The sequence below is a fragment of the Rhopalosiphum maidis genome, chromosome 3 (assembly GCF_003676215.2).
Source record: "Rhopalosiphum maidis isolate BTI-1 chromosome 3, ASM367621v3, whole genome shotgun sequence".
Classification (NCBI taxonomy): Eukaryota; Metazoa; Arthropoda; class Insecta; order Hemiptera; family Aphididae; genus Rhopalosiphum; species Rhopalosiphum maidis.
In genome coordinates, this window is record NC_040879.1 from 29928956 (window position 1) to 29947659 (window position 18704).

The 18704-nt window shown below is 27.9% G+C and overlaps 1 protein-coding gene across 1 annotated transcript; it reads right to left on the reverse strand.

Annotated features, from left to right (window-relative positions):
- Positions 1–9996: 9996 nt before the first annotated feature.
- Positions 9997–13507, reverse strand: LOC113558942 (cilia- and flagella-associated protein 52-like). The gene is made up of 2 exons (XM_026964534.1): positions 11704–13507; positions 9997–10445 (listed from the first exon to the last, which is right to left on the reverse strand). Exons 1-2 carry the CDS (start codon positions 13505–13507, stop codon positions 9997–9999), a joined length of 2253 nt encoding a protein of 750 aa, XP_026820335.1.
- Between the last annotated feature and the right edge of the window lie 5197 nt (positions 13508–18704).

The window sequence follows — 18704 nt, forward strand, 5'->3', positions numbered from 1 at the left end:
GACATTAAAATTTAAAACTAAAATTATAATTACTATACTACGTATAATACTATTATAAATACATAAATACATAAATATAAACTGAATAAGTCTAATTTATAAAATACAAGTAAAAATATAAGTAGGTATAAATTAATTCAACAAATAATTAAATACAATTATTATTTGCACCAAAAATTACGGATTTAATGAATTAATAATATTAACAATATAATCATAGTATTAGACAAATTGAATATATTCAATAGGTAGTAGTTTATATTGTTTTTGTCAAAAATAAATTTTTAAATAAAAACCATAATTAAATATTTAAGTACTTCTAAAATGTTATTGTACATATCCAATTATTAAAACATTGTTTTAAAGCATAAACTACAATCAAAAAAATATTTTTGTACGTCATTTTCTATGACATTTGATATAATAGTTAGTGACAAATAGACTTTAAAATAATGTTTCTTACTTGTCGTTCATAAATCCTACTTGTCATTCTTAGTTGTCTTTAATACACATCACAGTAACAACATTAACTTACATACCTATTTTAATTTTATTTAGAACTTCAAAACAAAATTATACTTGATCCTTTAGGCCAGAGCCGTAATTTGCTTCATGGAAGAGTGTACATTTGAATCATAAGAACCTCTTTATATTTTAAACATTTGTTACTGATATTTAAAGACATTTTGTATTAAAAATAACAACATTTTAGACATTTTAAATGCATAGGTTATACTATACGAGTAGATGTTGAGTTTCTTTCTATGTTGATTATTGGTATACGTATTATAGTAAATAAAATCCTTCGTTCTTCCACTCTGAGTGTAGTTTCTGATAGAAAATTGAATCTTGATCGTAATTAAGAATTAAAAGCAAAAATACTACTATTTTTCAGAATAATGATGAAAAAATAATCATTATAAAGACTCAAAATTTTCAACTTCTACTTTTTTAAATTTATTTCTTATTTGTGTATCACACATCTTTTAATTGTAAAAAAATAACTTAAAAATATAATATAATTTATTCTTAGAACAACACAAAAAATTCACTGGCAAAATTATGTTTATAACAGTGTGAAGACCAAATTTTGACAAAACCACTAATTTCTTGTAATTAAAAATTTTTAATTTTATAGTTTAAGCTTAAACATGTAAAAATTGTTCTTAAGGAAACAATAAAAATCTAAAAAATTAAATTAATTATATTATGGACAATTCAAATTCAAATTATGACGAAATTAGATATTAATAATAAAAATAATATTAAAGTTATTTTATTGTTATTCCAAAAGTATTATTTTTAAGAGCTTTTTGTCAACATAACTATTATTACTCACTTTACATGACAATGTTTTAAAATGTTTAGATTAATTTAAAGCTATTTATACAACGAATTATAAATTAACGACAGCATTTAATGAAAGTTTCATGTGAAATAATATTGTAATTATTATTATTTAATAAATTTGATTTATTCAATTTATTTTTAGAAAAAAATTGATAATTAACTGATAGGAAAATAAATTACTAGGATCAATTAAACTTATACTAAGGTATCCTTAAAAATAAAGACATTCAGACCGTTCAGAATCGTGTTTCTTTACACACAATGTTTATCATTGAATTTAAATTTAACCCATCCATTACAGTGACCAACTTAATTACGATGTATACTCGACACTACTATCCAACAAAGTAAGACACTCGATTTTTAATGGTTAGATTTTTTAATTTTCATTATCTTTAACTATATATGTATTTATTAGGCATTTAAGTACTCAAATATTAACGACATAAATAAATCAGCTTATGAATTCCCTTTTTTTTTTATTGTTACCTAATTGAAAATATAGATTAATAATAATTTTTCGTTATGCATAACTTACGCTTTTATATTTGCATTAAAGAAAAATACATCAAATATTAAAACACTGTAATATTTAATAATAGTTATTAAGTCTTACAAAACGTCTATTTTGCGAGCAGCTTTAATTATAAGTAATAATATATTTGGCTATATTGGTTAAATATTTTGCATTCCACTGCAAATTTCTGAAATAAAATCCCTGCTTAAGGCTATAATGATTTATTACATACATCGTGTCGACATAAAACACCACTTTTCTGTTTACACAAGTCAAATACCAAACAACATCTTCAAAAAAAGTACTATAACTATGTTTATTAAGAAATGTATTATTTATTACTTATTATTATATATATTATTAATAAATTAAAACTAGATAAATGAATAACTTTGTACAAAATTATTATGATCTTTTTCTAATCAAAACTATTTTTCATGTTATCATCTTAATGCGCTCTTTGACAACGTAACAATACTATTTGTCCATATTAAAATAAAAAAAAATGTTTTTAAACTAAATAATAAGCCTATTTTATAAGCTATACCGTACATAAATAATTATTAATTACTATGTGAATAAGAATGGATACGAAGGGGCTAAAGAGAGTGTTCAAATCTCACCTTGGGAATTTTCTTTTTCTGTTCTACTAGTAGTTGCAATTTGAAACGTTATAGAATGAGATGAGTTTTTTACCATTATAAAGGTAGTAGTTTAAAAAAAAAATTGGTTTGTAATATCTATGACTCTGTGAGGTTGTATTAATCCCTCGGTAAAATAGTATTCTCCAGATAAATATACCTACATAAAAAAACTATAAACTTAAAAGTAACATTTCTTTTCCAATAAAATTAATATTTTTCTTAAAAAAATCGTAATAAAATATTTATTTATACATAAAAATGTTTTGATTACTGTTTTACTCATACATGAAATAATTACTATTTTGTATAGATGTACTGAACTGGTTATTCCTAAGAAATTAATAGGGATATATCTTTTTCTTAGTAAAAGTTTCATGGTAAACATTAACTACGCATAAGGTTTTAAGAAAATAAACAAATATAATTAATAAACATACATTTTTAATCTGGTGACTTAAGGACTAGATTAATTTTATTATGAGCTATTAACACACGTTAATATAAATATATATATATATATATATATTTATAAATATTTGTTCTTGAATCTACATTTGTATAATGTATATGCATTAACTACGTATTATATTCATATTATATAATTATACAATCACAATCAAGTGCACACAATTTATATATTGGTTTAAATATATGGAAAAAACTACCAATAATATAAATATATATATATATTTATATATATTTTTTTTTTGTTATTGGTTAAGCATCAACTACAAAGGTTATTAGCTTAAAGTATTACATTTTACATTTTAAAAATATGTTTAAATCAACCCATTTTACGTATTTCTATTGATTTTCATTCTTTGAATTGTCAAATAGTAAATATATTATAAATAGTAATATTATGATATGTATATAAAACGAAAAACAAGTGTTCACGAAAAATACACTGTGTACCGAGTGCTGACATATAATTTTAATTTTAAGATTAAATTGTAAAGTATTACAATATATATATATATTGTATTATATTCCAATATATTCAAATAAATCGATTACGATATATAATATATATTAAATATTACATAATATTTGAAATATTTAACACTCGTCATTTAATTTATTTACCTACTTATTCAGCTACAAATTGTATTGAGTATTGCTTATGTTTATATTAAAAATATATTTTGCATTAGATCAATGGATTTATAAATGTGGCTTTTTGGAGGGTGGTAGAGTGTTTCAAAAGTTCTATGTTAGAACTTTTATGGACAGGAAATTTAAAAAAAGTAAGTTCATATAACTCATATATTTTTATCTACATATTTAAAAAAAATTGCCTCTCTTATATAAACTAATAATATTACGAATAATAATTTTATACTTACAAATCTATGACCTATTTTTAATAATTTCATATTAAGTATATATAATAAAATCATAAGACTATACAAGTATTATATAATTATTGTTCTAAATTATTTTCTTAAAACATTTTTACACTTTTATTTTTAGTTTTTAATAGTTAGTTATTTTTGTCTCTTGTCATTTTTCTAGCAAACAAGTTCACCAAAAGTTTCAAGAATCTAACGATTGAAAATTTCATCTAGTTAGAACTTTAAAAAAGTTATTTTTTGATTTCCTCATTATAGTTTCATACAACGTAACAAAAAACTACCGTAAAAGGTTGAAAAAATACAAAGATTTTTATACCCATTTTTAAATAACTAAATATTGCTCTTTTTGCTGCAGTTTAAAAGTAGAAAAAATTTAAATTATAGATTACATTGTAAATGATTGAAGCTGAAGGTATACGAATAAATCAATAAAAAAAATAATATGAATTTCCGCATCAAAACATATAATATGAAATTACTTATTTTAGTTAAATACTGACACCCGATGGCAGAAGCAAAAGATGCATTTACCCAACTCCAAAATAATTTTGATTATTATAATTTCTACATCAAACAATAATGAGCTAAAATACCTAAAACCTTTGTATAAAGCTTGCAGATTTACTTATAATTGCTTAATATATATTTATTAATTAAATTGTCTAAAATTATTATTTTTATTAATATATATGTATGTGTGTATTGTGTTAATAATTATTGTGGTAAATTGTCATCAATATGTTCAAAAATTAAAGTGTAAAATAACAGTCATTTCTATAGAAAAGCACGTTAATTTATTTATGTGACAAAAATTGTTTACCAGCAGATCATAAAAGTGAAATTTTTGAATGAATTAATGACTTTGTCTACAACACTTATTTATATTTATGTAATTTTTTCTATAGTTTATTTTAATTTTACAAATAATTATGCGTTTGTTTTGAGCTTAATTAATATACGAGTTGATACATAGTTTTTGTTAGCAACAATGATAATGATAGAAAAAATAGAATAAGCATAATATATTAAAAATTACGAATTAATTTACCTAATAATTAAAAAACATACCTATGAAAATAAAAAAATTAGGGAAATAAAAAAAAATATCGATACTATAAAGTGAATTCTAGGCTTACATTCAAATCTGTGATTAGTGATGATTTAGTAGTATAACCTAAACTTTTAACTAATTAAAAACTTATGTGTAATATATACTAAATAAATAACTAAAAAATGAAAATTTTAAGTTATAAAAGTTATAACGTCTGTATGATAATAATAATTATCGATGTATAAGCATTTTTAATTAACATAGGGCAAAGCCCACTTGACATATAAAATATTTTAAACCAACAGAGTTGATCCTCCGTAGTCAATGGATATACTTTAAGTTAACAATAATAAACGCTAAGAATCATAAGAAATTCTTTTTTATAACAATTTCTTAATTATATATTAAGATTGATGTATTTATACAAAATTTCTCGTATGAATACTTCACATCAGTAATCATCAGTCTTTGAAACACAGAAATATTTTTATAAATGCAAAAATTTATTACAAAACAGAATAGTATAGGTTACATCCTTATAAAAATTAATAATAATAATAATTTAATCACGAACAAAAATAATTTTATGAATATAACACGCTACATAAACATAATACCAAGTATGAAGTTAGATATACTTTGACGTTTTTTATAAAGATACAAAATGAACAAAATTGAATGTAAAATAAATATGTGGAAAAAATATCAACGTAAAAATAAGAGACAAAAATATATTAAATTATACTCAAATAGGTCATAAGACTTGATGTATAGCTTATTGTGTAGCTACTTTACATCAAAAATGCAGTCACCAGAACCAGTATAATGTTATGTATATAATGAGTACTTACTTACGTTCTGTAAAACATAACTTGAAGTTCAGCAAATTTTCAAAGAATTCTAGGAATATGAAGGGAATCTATAACAAAAATATTATAGAACTTTATTTTTAACTTATAAAATAAAAAATATTTCTATTAGAACTTATAATAATTTAAATGATTTTCTTCTTAGATTATAATCTTATAATTAAAGTCATTAATTATAATCAATGGTAACTTTAATAGTTAGGTACATCATAAAAATAAAAATAAATACAATTTTCAGCATAATAAGCAATTTTATTATATAATACGAGTATAATCAACCAAGTACACGTTAAACTATTAAAGTATAGTGAAGTTATGAGTTTATAACTTATGAGTACTCACACAATATTCATTATTTATACTCGTTGTTTACCATGAAACACACGAGTATAATATACATATTAACATTATTTTACAATTATTATAAGTATTTTGTATAAATAGTAAAGTAAATTCAGATATTCTGAAATAGAGAACTCGAGTTAAAATAAATTTATCCATGATCAATTTCCTAGAATCTAACTATTTGCTTTGTTATTTTCTTTTTTTTTTTTTGAGCTTATTCGAAAAAAGTTTGTTCAAACGTGCAATCCACAGAGTTTCGCATTTTTCTTTTCTTTTTTTTTTTTACTTAATGGAACATAAATGTAAAGCTGTATGGAACAAAATTTGTCATGGATGTTATTTCAACGGTGAGGTTGATGATACTCATAAGTCATACAGTTGTGTTTACCGACGCTCTCTCGAATCGAGGACTGAATAATGCAATGGTTCAAATTCATCATCATTCACTTCTGGGGTGAGCGTTTTTTATTTGCAATAAAAACTATCGGAATAATACAATTGAAAATTATTCTGGACATTTTTCAACAGCTGTAGGTTTACTTAAAGAATATATTTACAAAACACATATGGCATGTATAAAATAGCATATTTACTTGTCATTCTACACTACATAATATTATCAAACCAGAATAATTGTTTCAAATAAAAAAAAAAAAATTGTATGATCTATTTATTTTTAAGTAGTAGGTACCTCTAAAATCAATTGAATTAAATTAAGTATTGCTTTTGTGGAAATGGAGTATAATTTACTGTGTATTATTAAATTACTTTCAAAGGCATTTTCCTAAATTGAAATTTTCGATCAATGGCTTTGTCTAAAATTCTAATTTCAAGGTTAGGTTAACATAGATAATATAAAACCTATATATTATTATAAATTATAATATTTTACAAATTGACAAAAATTAGCTAACTGCATATCCTCTAGTATATTAAACAAAAAAGATTGTTGGTCTTGATATTTTTTCACTGTAAATAGTATATTTAGCCTAGAATTTACTTTAAAACTATACTACTTCAAATACATTTATTGTATTTAATATTATTTAAATTCTGAGCGGAACAATGAATGTATTGATTTTATAATGATGTGAGTATTTTTCTACCTGTCATAACCTTTTAGAGTGTTGAGTGATTTTCAAAAACAGCGGTGGTTTCTAGTATAAATGTAGATTTAATTGATATTCTGGATAAAAAATCAGTACTTAATTATTTTGTAATCGAAAAAAAAACAAAAAATAATGAAAAACGAGAATTTACGCAAATCATAATTTTGGAAAAATTATATATTTTTTTGTTTTTTTTTTTTGTGTGTGTAGCTAAAAAAAGGTTAACTGTAGGTACTTACCTATACACTATATTACCTATAACCGTGGTACTTACTTGGAATTGTCACCAAAATATTGTCATTTAATGATAAGATTGATCATATAACGCTTTCAATTAATGATAACATTTTCAAAGTACATCGATTATTTTTTAACTGCCTATTTACAGGCATGAGAAAATTTCCATTTTTTTAGTTTTTTTTAGAAATGTCGATTAAAAATATCGTAAATCTATAGTAAATTATTATTCACATTATTTTTTTATTAGCGTTGAAAATTAGGTTAAAATCTCAAAAATATACAAATTATTTTGTAATTAGAAATTCATATATAATATTTAAAAATTTAAAACAAAATTCTTTATTAGGTTTTCAATTTAAACAACAAAAAAAACACCCGAAAAGAAAGCTAATTTTGTATAAACACTTGAAGTTAGAATTTTTATGAAGTTCGTCAAAATTGTAAAAAAAATGCAAAACTTTTTGTAGTTAGGAATTCATATGAACTTTCTTTTTTACATCAAGTTTTAAAAATTGAATATAAGATTCCTTATCAGTAGCTTATATTAAAACCATAAAATTAAATAAAATATTAATAATTTTTTACAGGCATTTTAAATGTATTTTAAAACATAAGCTATTTTTACTTTTTTAAAGTTCTTATAAAAGTATGTAATTTCGATTTTAAGTTATATAATATGATAAGAATATATAATGTTATATTAATTAAATACTAATAATATCGTAAAAATGCAATGTTTTCGGGAAAAGTTAGATCAGCCAACTGTAATATTAAAAGTAAATGAATGACTAACAGTTAAAGATATCATAAATATATATATATCATAATATATCATGAAATATACTTAGTGATATAGGCCGACAAACTTTTTCCACTCAGAATCGTTTTTTATGTACAATGATATAATGTCATTTTATTCATGTTCAACACACCCATAATAATGATCTACTTGACACCTAATTTACAGCAGAGCGATACTCACTTACCAACCTTTTTTTAAATTGCATTGCATATTTATACAACATAATATTATCATTATTATGTATTCCATAAATTTTGCATAATCAAGTACATACCTAATACTTTCCAAAGTATTGGAGCTAAAAGTATGTAAATTTTTAAGGACGTCTTTTCATCGATTATATGACTACAGTGTATCCATAATCCATATGACATCAATTGCAAATAACTTTTAAAATATAATTTGAACCTAAATTTAATGTACGCTATTATTCGTATATTACCGTTGGCCATTAATTTATATACTAGGTCTCTTAAACTCAATTAGCTAGAAATATTTAAACTAATGAATATAATAAAATAATTTTTTTAATATTTTACACAACATTAGTTTTATTTGTTTTGTGTTACGAAAAATTTAATTTTTAAATTTCTGATAAACCTCTTGAATTAAGATAATCGTAACAATGGGAATTTTTATTTTTATAAATTAATTATAATTTATTTATAAGGAATGACACAGTAAATCTTATTGATCAGTGTTATCAATCAATTTGGATATTTGTTGAAAGTATTATCCGTTTAGCCACATAATATGTCACAAATTGTCACTATTATATATGACATATATACATCATATAGTTTATACATGCACACGTATTCAACTCATATAGCTATATGTTTATATAATATGAACTACGCGTACCTCACACACCGTCATAAATTATTTAATACAAACATTGTTAGAAAAAGATAGCCAATACCTGTGAGGTTGTGTATATGATAGATCAGGGGTGGTCAAATTGTGGCTCTCGATCTAATTTACAAAAACTAAAATTTTTATTTTTTTTGCATACATTTATTAAAAAAAAAAAAAATGTTTTTATTATTATTATTATTATTTTTATAATTTCATATTTCGTAATTTGATATGTTTGCTATCTTTATTATTTTTATGATATAAAAGTATAGATTAGATAATTTGGCACTTGATATAATTGCATTAATATATGTGGCTCGCGTACATAGTCATGTTGACCACCACTATGATAGGTAAAGATAAAGTGTACACTATCTTTTTCTAGAATTGTTTTTATCTTTGTTATAAGTCTTCTCTCATACTCTTAATTTATATAGATATTTATGGACTAAGATATAGGCTTTTATGCTATATTTTTAAAATAATAATATTCTCCGAAAATCTTTCTATCTATATCTTTCGGCTATCAGTCCATTTCTTTTAAAGGTCTATGATTCATCTAGCTATGTACCAAAATAAAATATTTTACTTCCATTTGTTGTTTATACGGTTGTAATTTGTAATATTATAGATTGTGATAGAATTGTACGAAAAAAAAAATACAGTTGCTAAGAAATAAAAGGTACGTGTGATCATAGCAATCATAAAATTTCCCAAAAAGTGACCCGGAAGATCCGTTTACCCGTCAAGAATGTGAGGAAAGAGTAGTAAACACAAAGCAAATATGACACTACGAATGCGGAAGCAAAAGCAACACTGTTCCTCGTGACCCCGACAAGACTTGCAGCGGGGCCCGTCATCGGATGGACGACGACGATTTGCAAATTTTCCTACTGCCACTGCCCTCGCGGGCGACACCCGCATCACCGTCGCCGACAGCCCCGCCGTTCACCAACACCGACATCACCTTCTGCGCCGACGATATGTCGGAAATGTTCTCTTTTCGAACCGGCATCGACTTCTTGAGTGACAGCTGCCGCGACCGAACCGTCTGCTGTTCACCCGCGCTCATGCCGCTGACCGTCGAGCACCGACTGCTGGGCGGTACGGCGTCCTTGTCGTGCGGGAAACGCCACAGAAATATGCCACCGTCCACACTCGTGCTCACCAAGTACCGACCGTCCGGACTCACCCTTACGTTGGTCACGACACCCGCGTGGCCGACGCCTACGTGTGTAGGCACCCCCTCGTTGTACAGCCAAACCTTAACCGTTTGATCCGAACTACCGGTCACGAAGTACTTGCCTACATACAACACACCACGGTACATTATGATTATATTATTGTAAGTGTACTGCACTACGTCCCAAAAGTTCCGTATCGCCGCCACCGAGCAACTGACATGTGGGTCGTTTGTAAACAATAGTCTATGCGTGAGAAAATTCTAATTTGGTGGTATATACGTTTAAAAAAAAATTGTTTGTACAGCATCAAATTGTTTATATTTTCGAGAAAAACAATTTTTTAATCATATTTATTGTAGAAATATTAAAATTTAGTAAAAATTTATCGAGTTAAGAGCATATGAAGGTTTTGATATTCTCGAGAATAACTACAGTATTGGTAAACAAAAAACTAAAGCGGATTGCATTTGTTTAAATTAATCACCTATGTATAATACCGATTTCGAAATAATTATTTGCAAGTCTAGATTAACTTACCAGGAAAGCTTTCAGAATATTTTTTTTTTAATTCAAAAAATAAATCGTCTTAAAAAATGTAATTTTAATTTTAAAAATGGAATTATTTCAACAGTTTAATCGCAAAATCAAATTAAATTATATCGATTTTCTATCATATAGTATTAGGGTGAATACGAGACTTTTGGGACATTTTATACATTATACGTTATATATAAGTCGACGGCTGTAACAATCATATTAATGCAACAAAATTGTAAATCAAAGACAAGAAGTCAAAATAATGAAATTTAAAAAAAACAAGATGATAAATTTAATGATAATATTTATTAGTTATATCTTTAAAAAAAAATGTTATTTTAACTATTTGATGTATAACTTAATATCGATAGATAATACCTGATTTTTTAAGTAACTTTATAGTATATAAAATAATATTAAATTCAAAGATTTTAAACTATATACATTACACATCAATCAGATCACGGGTACTAATCACTAGTCAGTTCCAATTTTATAATGATTGGATTTTGTTTTAAATATTTTTTTTTATTTTAAGCCATTTATATGTCTCTTTTAAGTTAATTAAAATCACTATCAAATAAAAGACATACAACTATATGCCACAATAGTAAAACATTGCTCAACAATTTCATTATAGTAATCTAGCACCCCCTCCTTTCCCGCGTAACCAAAAAGGGAAGAAAAGTTTGGGCCCTATAGTTGGGCCTATGACAATAATAAGCCCTGAAAATATCTACTCGTCCAGGCGGATTAATTACTCCCCTTCGTCTCTAAAATAATATTTTTTTTTTTTTTTTTTTTGTCATCATCGCCTCGCTGGCGTCGAACTGCAAACCAACCTGTAGGCGTGATGTCCAACGAATTTATCGCGGCCACGGCGGACCCCTCGATCTCACGGATCAACGACCCGTCGAGCGCCTCCCAGAATCCAATGTACCGGTTGGTGCCACTCGTCAACAGCTGGGTGGCGTTCGGGTGGTACATGGCGCTCGTGAACACTGTCGACGAGAACATTATCGACAGCCGCGTGTACCGGACAATGTCCCAAACGATGCACGTGCCGTCCGTGCTGGACGTGATCGCCTCGTGGCCCAGCCGGTGCAGGTCGATCGACGTGACCGCGCCCTTGTGCTCTTTGAGCACCGCGAGCAGTACGCCGTTGGTGCCGTTCAACTGCCACACGCGCACCTGTCCGTCACCGCCGCCACTCACCAGCTTCACGCCGTCCTTGCACATGGCTATCGCCGACACGCCGTTGTTATGGCAGTTGTGTATGGTGTACAGCTGCCGGCCGGTTTCAGGCGTGAACGACCGGATGCGACCGTCGTTCCAGGAACTGATGATCTGCGCGCCGTCGTGCGAGAACAGTACGCCGGAGCACGTGCAGTTCCGGACGGTGACCCGGAGCAGTTCCTGGAGCGTGTCCACCGACCAGACGCGCACGTCGTTCTTGCTGGCGGTCGCGAACACCTTGCTGTAGTCGAGCGGGAACGCCAGATCGTGCACCGCGGACGTGTGACACGTGAACATGCGGGTCACCGCGAACGTGGCCGCGCTGATGGTGAACAGCTCGCAATCGATGGTGCCCACCAGCACGGTGTGGTCGCCCATCAGCTGTATGCTGGTCACGGTCGACTCGACGTCCGCCGACAGGACGGCCACCAGCAGCGGACGCGTGGGCGTCGCCAGCCGCGTCTCAGCCATTTTGTGGCCGTGATTCTGATGCTGCGCCTGCTGCACCTTCTGCCGGACCAGTTCCACGACACCGTTGCCCGAACCCACGATCATTGTGCCGTCGTCCGCGAACAGCAGCAACGACGTTACGCCCTTGCTGTAAAGTTCCACCATGACGCCGGCCGACCGCTTCTTGCCGGCGGCGGCCGGATACTTGGCGAAGCAGCCGACCAACGTTGGCGACGCGGACGGTTTCTGGTCCGTCACGTCCGCCGGGAAGTTCAGCTTCACTTTGAGCACGTCCCCGGTGCTGGTGCCGCAGTACGCATACTCGTCCAGGCAATCGATCACGGTGCACAGGATCTTCCGTTTGATCTTGGCGAACGACGTGTCCAGCCCCTGCAAGTTCCTCTGCTCCTTGTTCAACGTCCATAACCGTAGCATGTTGTCGCCGGCCACCAAGAAGCACCTGTTGCGCGAGTTCACCGCCTTGAGCACGGTCGATATGCCGGCGGTCGACTTCACCGACGACGAGCCGCACAGCACCTCTTTCTTGTCGATCTCGTACACGATGATGGTGCCGTCGTCGATGCCGCCCAGCGATATCAAGTACTGTTCGCAGCAAGAGAACGCCACCGACTCGACGCGCACCATGTGCGACTCGTAGTTCGTCACCGCCTCACCAGTCTGGAAATTCCATATGATAATCGGCGATCTGAAACCCATGTAGTTCACCTGGCCGGCAGCCACGTATTTCCCAGTATTGGATACCGTCACCGCCGATATTATGTTGGTCAGCCCCGCGAAGAACCGCTGCACCTTGGTTGACCAATTGTAGGCCGTCACGTTGGTACCGAGCGGATAGATCAGATGAACGCCGTCTGGGTGCAATATTAGACCGTTCGGTGGATTTCCGTCGAAGCCGATCAGTGACTTCAATTCCAAATCCTGTACATTAATTTCTTCCATCTTCTAAAACTACGCGAAAACAAGCAAAAACGCATACGTAGTAAATTTTTTTTTCGTATTGTGATTGAGTTCCGTAAAGTATTATTTTATATAATATTCGATGTTTGTAAATCTATGGCAGCTAAAATACCTAAAATAAATAAGAAAAAATAATAACAATAATAATGTATTATCTAGGTAAAATATACGCGAATATGTGTATTTTGAGTAATTGATGATGTATACATTTTGTCGAGAGTTAAATATACGATATTAAAAATTTTAAACATACATTTATTTCAAAATAAAATTCCAAAACTATATTTTTTCAAGAATAAATGTGAAGCTTAATTATAGAAGCACATATGTCAATCAACAAACATTCATGTAATATTTATATTTTATACATGCTTAAAATAAATAGACATTAAAAAAACACGGGTAAAAACAATAGCCAATATAAGCATAGGTATATCATTATTGTTCAATAAAAATCGTGTGTAATTACTACTACTTACTCGTATAAACTGTTTTAGTACCTACTTTATTATTAAAAAAATATATAAATTTTTTATATATTATACATTACATATTAACTGAAATTCTTTGAAACGAAAAAATTAAAATAATTTATCAATAGTCTTAAAAATATATCACTTATAAATAACAAATTCTAAAATTAACATTAAAAAACTACCCACATAAAAACAATAGACAAATATGGTTTAAGAAAAATTAAGTATCTAAAAATAGATAAATAAGTTACATTAAATATTTAAATAAACATTTCATATGTTTAACTTTCGCAGAACACGCATGCGTAGTAAAATTAGCATCATGAATAACGCAGTAGTATTAAGCAAACTTAAAAGGTTTATATTTGTCATAAAATGATGCAATACTAAAATTATTTGAAGAGTACGTTTTCTGCACGATATAAAGGCTTTCGAGATAATGTCAAGTCTTTGGCCATAAAATACATAGTCTTATTTAATTTACCTTCTACACTATATTTAATTTAGCACTACAGAAACAGTTTAAGATAAATGTGATAGCCAAAAATGTATGAAACTTCTAAAATCAAAATCACTATCACGCAATTCAAAGACACTCTAAAACTATAGTTATTTGCAACCAGTAGTACAACATACGTACCTAATCCAAACCTGGTCTCCGAATAAAATAAATTATATAGGACTTATTATACTTTCAAAAGAAATGTACTAATTATGAAATGTATACTTCCCAAACTATAACACCAAGTTGGGTTACAATTCAAGACAAATCAAAATCCGCAGAATCTAAATAGACCAAATATTCTATTCTTTAAAAAATAAAACTTCTATAATGGTTTGGACATCATGAAAAGAGAACTGATGTTCATGCAATTAATAAAAATAAGCATCGATAAAAAAAAAATGAAAAACGACTAGTAAAAAGACTCAAGACCTATTAGGTAGTTGTCAATGTCTTGATTAAATAACCACAGACCGTATTATAATACCACACAATTTTATTTGGCTGATCTGAAAGTAATTCAAATTACAATACTTAAGCGCCATCTATTCGTTATTTTTGTAACAACTGTAAGTATATTCAAATTAAACAGAAAGCTATAATAAAACTATTTTTTGATATATTAAATATTATACAATAATATAATACGTACATTTTAATGTCTCTTAATATTTAATTAAGACTGCTTAAGATGACGTTTATCCTCTCTCCACCGTGTATTTTGTCCATATTACCGTCTTACAAACTTCAAGGTTTAACATAGCAAATTTCTGTTCGAATATTCCAATGTGTAGTAAAATAAAAAAATAATAATAATAGATTGGTCCATTTGCAAACCTAAAGGTAAAAACGTTAAACGTTGTCTATATTTTCTCATACATTTTTTTCATACTTATAATTTATAAACAAGTTTTTAGCATGTAAAATATTACAATTTAAAAGTTCTTTTACTTTATGTATAATCAAATTTTTTTTAAGAAACCCTTGAGATAAATCAGATAGTGTGTTTAATAGCAATAATACATAAATAAATAATATAAAGCGGTTACCTATTTTTCTTCTTTTTTTAAATTGTTAATAAAACATTTTAGGCTTATTCTAACACCTTGATAACTAAGTTATATTATACACATTTAAGATTTCCTTATAGCAATTTAAAAATACTAGAAATAGTATATACATAATACATATTCATTATTTGTTTTTTTTTTTAATTTTTATTACCTAGTAAAACTTTTACATTTATTGCAAGGTTCCTTGTACACATTTTTTAATAAATCCCCCAAAAATAGAAAATACAATATAATAATTTATTTGAAGACATTTGAAGTTCACATTTTGAAATTTTGAAATGTGATTTTTACGCGTAAAATAACGATTTTTCATCAAATTATTTAAGTATTTGTAATAATTCAAAAAGTTTTAATCGTAGAAACATTTTGTTACTTAAATCATTATTGTCTATACTCGTAAAAGACTTGATTTAAGCTTAATGCATTTGACATTTAAAAATATTAAGAGTTTTTTAAAAACTTAAAAATATAATATAGGTTCTCGCATAAGTTTTTCCTTTAGCAAACTTAAAACATTAAAGCACACATATTTTTATATTCGTTTGAAGTTCAAATTTTGACAAAAATCGTTATTTCTATTTATACCACGGACCTAATCAAATCGTTCTACGGTAAGTCGAAATCGGTAATATAACCATTGCAATAATTAATCTTAACTATACTATATTACTAATAATAAAATAAATTACGATAATAGCAATAAGTATAAGTTTATAATAAAATATAATGACTGTCTCCGCTCAAAATCATTTTTGATATGCTATAATTTATCATTAAAGTCAAATTAAAACCGCATCCATTACAATTACATTGACCTATTCACCTACTCAATAACAATCTACGCTCAGCACCTACTAACTATCCTAAAAACTAACTAAACTATTAGTTATTACCTACTTACCGATTTTTTTAGTTTGCTTTTGCCATAACTCATAATAATACGAATAAATACCTAGACACGTATTTATATTAGGTATCTAATATTAGTCATTACTCTAAATAACAAATTGAATTGAATATAATTTAAAAACTGTTATATATAATATATTATAATAATATTTACCAACAAATTAATTTATTATATTTAATTTAATATACTTATTACATAAATGAGATAAACATAAACAATGAACATTGTGTGAATTGTGTATTAAAATATACCTATCTACTATATTATGTATGTATTTATCATTTATAACAAGTATTATTATCGTTAGTCGTTGCATGTTTTATTATAGTAGGTATCTTCTTAGCCAGATTTTATTATATAACCTTCCTTATTTTACTGTTCAGTATTGATGTGTAAATGTGTAATAGAATGATTCAGTATAGGCCAACTTGGTATACTTATCGGTGATCGGGAGGAAGGGGGGTATACAGCCGCCCCCAGGCCCGTATTTCTAAAAAATTATGTATTGTTAAAAAAAAATTATAAACAAAATCCTATTATACTATCGAAGTATTGACTATCATAAGTATGTAGATAGAGGTATGATGGTATATACCTGCTATCTATATTATGCATATTATGAAGAACCTATAATAATAAATTAATAAAAAATATACTATGATATTATTTTATTTTGTTTAAAAGATTAATTGCGTAGCACACATTTTTCTATTAAGATTACGGAAATACCAAGAATAATAAGACAATTTAAAACAAACCCCCCCTCCTAACTAAATCTCTGGAGCCACCCCTGCTAAATAAGCACTTCAGAATCATCTATAGGTATGTTTATATACGGGTACTAGTAAGATACACTTACATTAATTACATTCATATAATATAAATAAATATTATTTCTAATATAAACAGATAATCAAAAGTACATTTCTGACTTCTGTTATTTAGAAATAGATACCACCTACAGAAATCTACTAGAGATGCTTAATAGAGTAATTGTTGTACCTAAACGTTAATATTCATTTTGCGAAAATTATTTATAATTAATAATTGAATATATATATTTTTTAGGAGTTTTGGGTATCAAGATAAAAATTATGTTTCCATGAGACCAATCAGGTAAACTTGGTCCAAAGAAGCCTTTGCCAGATAATTTCAGCGTTAAAGAACCCAAGGAAGAAATTCTACCCATAGCACCAACCAGTAATATTAAATCTAAACCCGAAGTAGTAGTACCTGCTGTTTTAGTTGTGCCTGTTGATGGTTGAAATAATTGTATAAAATAAACAAAAGTTTTTTTTAAACACAAGTCTTGATTCTATTTTATTTTAGTTATTAACTTTTTGTATTTTAGTATCAACAATTGATACATGGGCGGTAATAACGTGCTATGTAGCAATTTGTAAATTTTACAGGAACAACTAAAAACAAAAAATATTTTGCCTTATTGTATACCGTTTTCTAAGTTTGTACACAATGATTGTGTACAATAAAAACATTCTGAGAATTTTTCAATTCTCAAAATATATTGAGATTGCTTCATTGTAAACTTTATTCACACTCACCCTTCAGTTGTTATTTTTTTTAAGTAGGTAGTTGTGCAGTAGTTTATTATTAACTTTTGCACAAAGAGTATAGCAATTGCCTAGAGCAGGGATGCATGATTTCTTAATTTTTTTTATATCTTTTTTATGTACACTTTTATCATAGAACCTATTTTATTTCAATAGTATTAATGCAACTAAATATTATCTAAGGATTACTTACAAAAAAAATAGTATTTATTTAATTCAAAAAATTCAAAATTAATCAATAGTCCTATAATAAGAATAAATATAAACATGACTTAAAATTTTAATAAGATGATTAAAATTGCTTTTTATTATTACAACTGATATACTATTAGTCTTAGTTGATATTAATTGAATTTTCATCTTAGGTTTGGCATAAGCTGAGAACATTTTTTTACAAATTCAACGTATGTATATATATAACTGGGCATAATTTCAAATCCTTTAGATTTTGAAAATAAATTTAAAAAGAATTTAGATATTTGATTTTAAAATACTATTGAAATGATTTTTATTTCCAAGTTGTTAGTTTTTGCAATATTTTTTTTCAAACTTGATTAATTAATTAAATGATTAATATTTAATAATAATAATAATAGTATTATTAAACTTCATGTTGTCTTTTTTTAAATTGTTTATTTATTTTAAAA